The following is a 3690-nucleotide window of genomic DNA, read 5'->3' as shown; positions in this document are numbered from 1 at the left end:
GGACTCTGCAATGCCTTTAAGAAATCATGAATAACAGTGATTAATCCCCATGTTACGCAGGACCTCAGCTAATCAGGGAACCATCCCGTAAACATACAAGAAACTTTGGGCATGAGATGCCCAGAAGTTTTTGACAAAATTCCATGCTTCCATTTCATCACGTCATTATGCCTCCTAACCTTGTATTTTCTGCAAATGTGAGTATACAATTCTCTACATTTTAGGACTCTGCACTGCCTTTAAGAAATCATGGATAACAGTGGTTAATCCCCATGTTACACAGGACCTCAGCATAATCAGGGAGCCACCTCTGTAAACATACAAGAAACTTCGGTCACGAGATGCCCAGAAGTTTTTGACGAAATTCCAAAGGTTAATTTTCTCATGTCCGACCTGGGCCTGTATGTTTGCAATCACGGCACTGAGTGGATATAAAATAAAACACACCATCATTCCATTGAAGCTGCCAGAGACAAATGCAGAAATCCCACTGGGAATGTCTTTATCCAAGAGCAAATTCTTAATTGGATCTTTGAAAGAGAAATAAAGTGCACAGCCTATTCCATTCCTCAATACAATGGGGATGAAGCCTTGGTAGTACCCAAGTTGTAACCTATCCTTAAAAATATAGGAATTAAACAACTTTAGGATACTTTGGATACTAGGAAGTTTTGCATCTTTCCTGTGGTCTTGAAGAATATTTTGGACACGTTCAAATGGAGTCAACACTAGGGCTTCCATAGCTCCAGATAATGATCCTGCAATGAAGTGATGGTACATAGTTATATTCTTAGGATTCATGCTCCCAATGATGCTGTCATAGGTGCCAAACAACAATGTGCCTTGGATTGTTTTAGCTAGAAGAGGTGGGAGAATTCCTCTGTAAAATCTGAGGAAACCTTCTTGACGGAGTTGAGAAAAAGCTTTTCGGATAATGAAACCATGAATTTGCTGCCGAAAAATTGTCTTGTGGATTGGGAATGTCAGAACTGTAGCAAGACAGCTAGAGGTTGCCCCAATTCCACAGTTCCTTAGCGAGGTTAGCACTGAATTGGTGACTGAGTCTTCAGGGTTCTCCTGCATTTTTACTTCTGTAACAAACAAACAAATTTTTTGATGCACAAATGTTTACAACGTACCAGCTTTACTTCACACACATTATACTCGAGAATATAAAAACTAAACAATATATAAATAGAAACATAGAAAACCTACAGCACAATACAGGCCCTTTGGCCCACAAAGCAGTGCCGAACATGTCCTTACTTTAGAAATTACCTGGGGCAGGGGTCCCCAACCTTTTTTGCACCATGGACCGGTTTAATATTGACAATATTCTTGCGGACCGGCCGACCGGGCGGGGGGGAGGTGCGGTGTTCAAGTAGGGTTAAACTCACCTCAACAAGTCTTTTACAGTTAGGGTTGCCAACTTTCTCATTCCCAAATAAGGGACAAGAGTAGCAGTCAAATCCCGGGACACTTTACCTCAGGAAAGACTACCATGGCCATGAAGCCTTGCGCAGGTACCTGTGTGCGCATGCGCGTACATGCCAATTTCTGCCCCCCCCCCCACAAATCGGTTTTGCCTTCATCTTTCCAACTATACTGTACATACATTATTTCTACTTTATATAGGCTGTGTATTTATCATATCATTCCCGCTTTTTCTATAGGTTAGTGTTATTTATTTTCGGTTTTATGTGTTATTTGCTATGATTTGGTGGGTTATTTTTTGGGTCTTCCCATATAAATTAATGATAATTGCTTCTTCGCTTCACGCCATTTCAGCATGAAAGGTTTCATAGGAACGCTTACCTTAGTGGGGGAAATACGGGACAAACCAATTTAGCCCAATGTACAGGATGTCCCGGCAAATACGGGACAGTTGGCAACCCTATGTTCAAGTTCGACAGTGCGTGACAGGGAATGAGGAAAGGTGCAGCTGACTCATATCGTTTCCTCATGGCCCGGTGGTTGGGGACTGCTGATCTTATACACCTCTATCAGGTCCCTCTCATTCTCTGTCATTCCAAGGAAAAAAGGCCACATTCACTCAACCTGTTTTCATAAGGCATGCTCCCCAATCCAGGCAACATCCTTGTAAATTTCCTCTACACCCTTTCTATGGTTTCTGCATCATTCCTATAGTGAGGCGACCAGAACTGAGCAAAGTACTCCAAATGGGGTCTGACCAGGGTCCTTTACAGCTGCAACATTACCTCTTGGCTTCTAAACTCAATCCCATGATTGATGAAGGCCAATGCACTGTATGCCTTCTTAACCACAGAGTCAACCTGTGCAGCAGCTTTGAGTGTCCTATGGACTCGGACTCCAAGATCCCTCTGGTCCTCCACACTGCCAAGAGTCTTACCATTAATACGATATTCTGTCATCATATTTGACCTACCAAGATGAACCACCTCACACTTATCTGGGTTGAACACCATCTGCCACTTCTCAGCCCAGTTTTGCATCCTATCAATGTCCCAGTGTAACCTCTGACAGCCCTCCACACTATCCACAACACCCCAACCTTTGTGTCATCAGCAAACTTACTAACCCATTCCTCCACTTCCTCATCCAGGTCATTTATAAAAATCATGCAGAGTAGGGGTCCCAGAACAGATCGCTGAGGCACATCACTGGTGACTGACCTCCATGCAGAATATGACCCATCTACAACCACCCTTTGCCGTCTGTGGGCAAGTCAGTTCTGGATCCACAAAGCAATATCCCCTTGGATCCCATGCCTCCTTACTTTCTCAGTAAGCTTTCCATAGGGTACCTTGTCAAATGCCTTGCTGAAATCCATTTTCACTTGTAAATTGTACACTTGTTTTACATCTCTTATCAAGTCACATTTTCTGTTAATTAGCATCTTCCTATAGAAATTTGTTTACATAACCAAATTTCTTGCAGTTTGACTTAATATAAAAAGAATGAAATTTGCTCTAAACAAATTTAATTTTAAAAAAAAGTTAATTCATAAATGCATTGACCTGGAGACAAAATTCACCAATTTACAGCAAAAACTGGATATCACTTGAGCCACGTTTTTAGTTCTTATCACAGTTTAGACCAGATGTCTGCTTCCCATAGCAACTTCATAAAAACAGGTCTTTTCCTTCTTCCGGTCTTGTGGGCTCTCAGAGCATTGCTAAAGTCACAATCGGAGCAGCAGACAACTAGATCACTACCCGCTCTGGATCTTATAAGCTATTTTAATTTAACTCTCCTTAGTGTATCCTCGGCATTTCTCTAGTGTTAAAGAAACACACTTTAGTCAGCCACTGTCATCTCAGCTTTAATTCTTCAATTTCATTCCAAGCAACAGCCCAGGTACCATTGTCACATTTATTTCTGATTAAGGTCAAGTAAACTAGTTTTTACTACTGCATACCTTCAACTGATATAAAATTAATTGTGATATATTTTTAAATTAGGTTGACATATGAATTGTTAACTGTAGATGGCAGTCTTCCCATGCAGTGGATGGATTGTGCCTTGACACTTGTTACATGAATGAACACTGGATACCCAGAATGCAATGGTAGAAAAAATGAATGAACATAACAAAAGAAACGAGTAAGATTAGACAAATTTACATTGAGGTCAAACCTGGATGATCCATCACTTCTCGCTCTCTTCCCTATCTCTTGAAAGGAATAAAGAGTTGACGATTTGTGCCGA

General features: G+C 41.2%; 1 protein-coding gene across 1 annotated transcript; it reads right to left on the bottom strand.

Moving 5' to 3' along the window:
• Positions 1–213: 213 nt before the first annotated feature.
• On the bottom strand, positions 214–1300 carry LOC134353369 (solute carrier family 25 member 53-like). Its single transcript, XM_063061399.1, has one exon. It carries the CDS (start codon positions 1081–1083, stop codon positions 214–216), a length of 870 nt encoding a protein of 289 aa, XP_062917469.1. The 5' UTR covers positions 1084–1300.
• Positions 1301–3690: the final 2390 nt, after the last annotated feature.

The sequence above is a fragment of the Mobula hypostoma genome, chromosome 10, assembly GCF_963921235.1.
Source record: "Mobula hypostoma chromosome 10, sMobHyp1.1, whole genome shotgun sequence".
Taxonomy (NCBI): Eukaryota; Metazoa; Chordata; class Chondrichthyes; order Myliobatiformes; family Myliobatidae; genus Mobula; species Mobula hypostoma.
The sequence above is the reverse complement of the archived record's forward strand: the minus strand, read 5'-3'. Positions and strand labels throughout refer to the sequence as shown.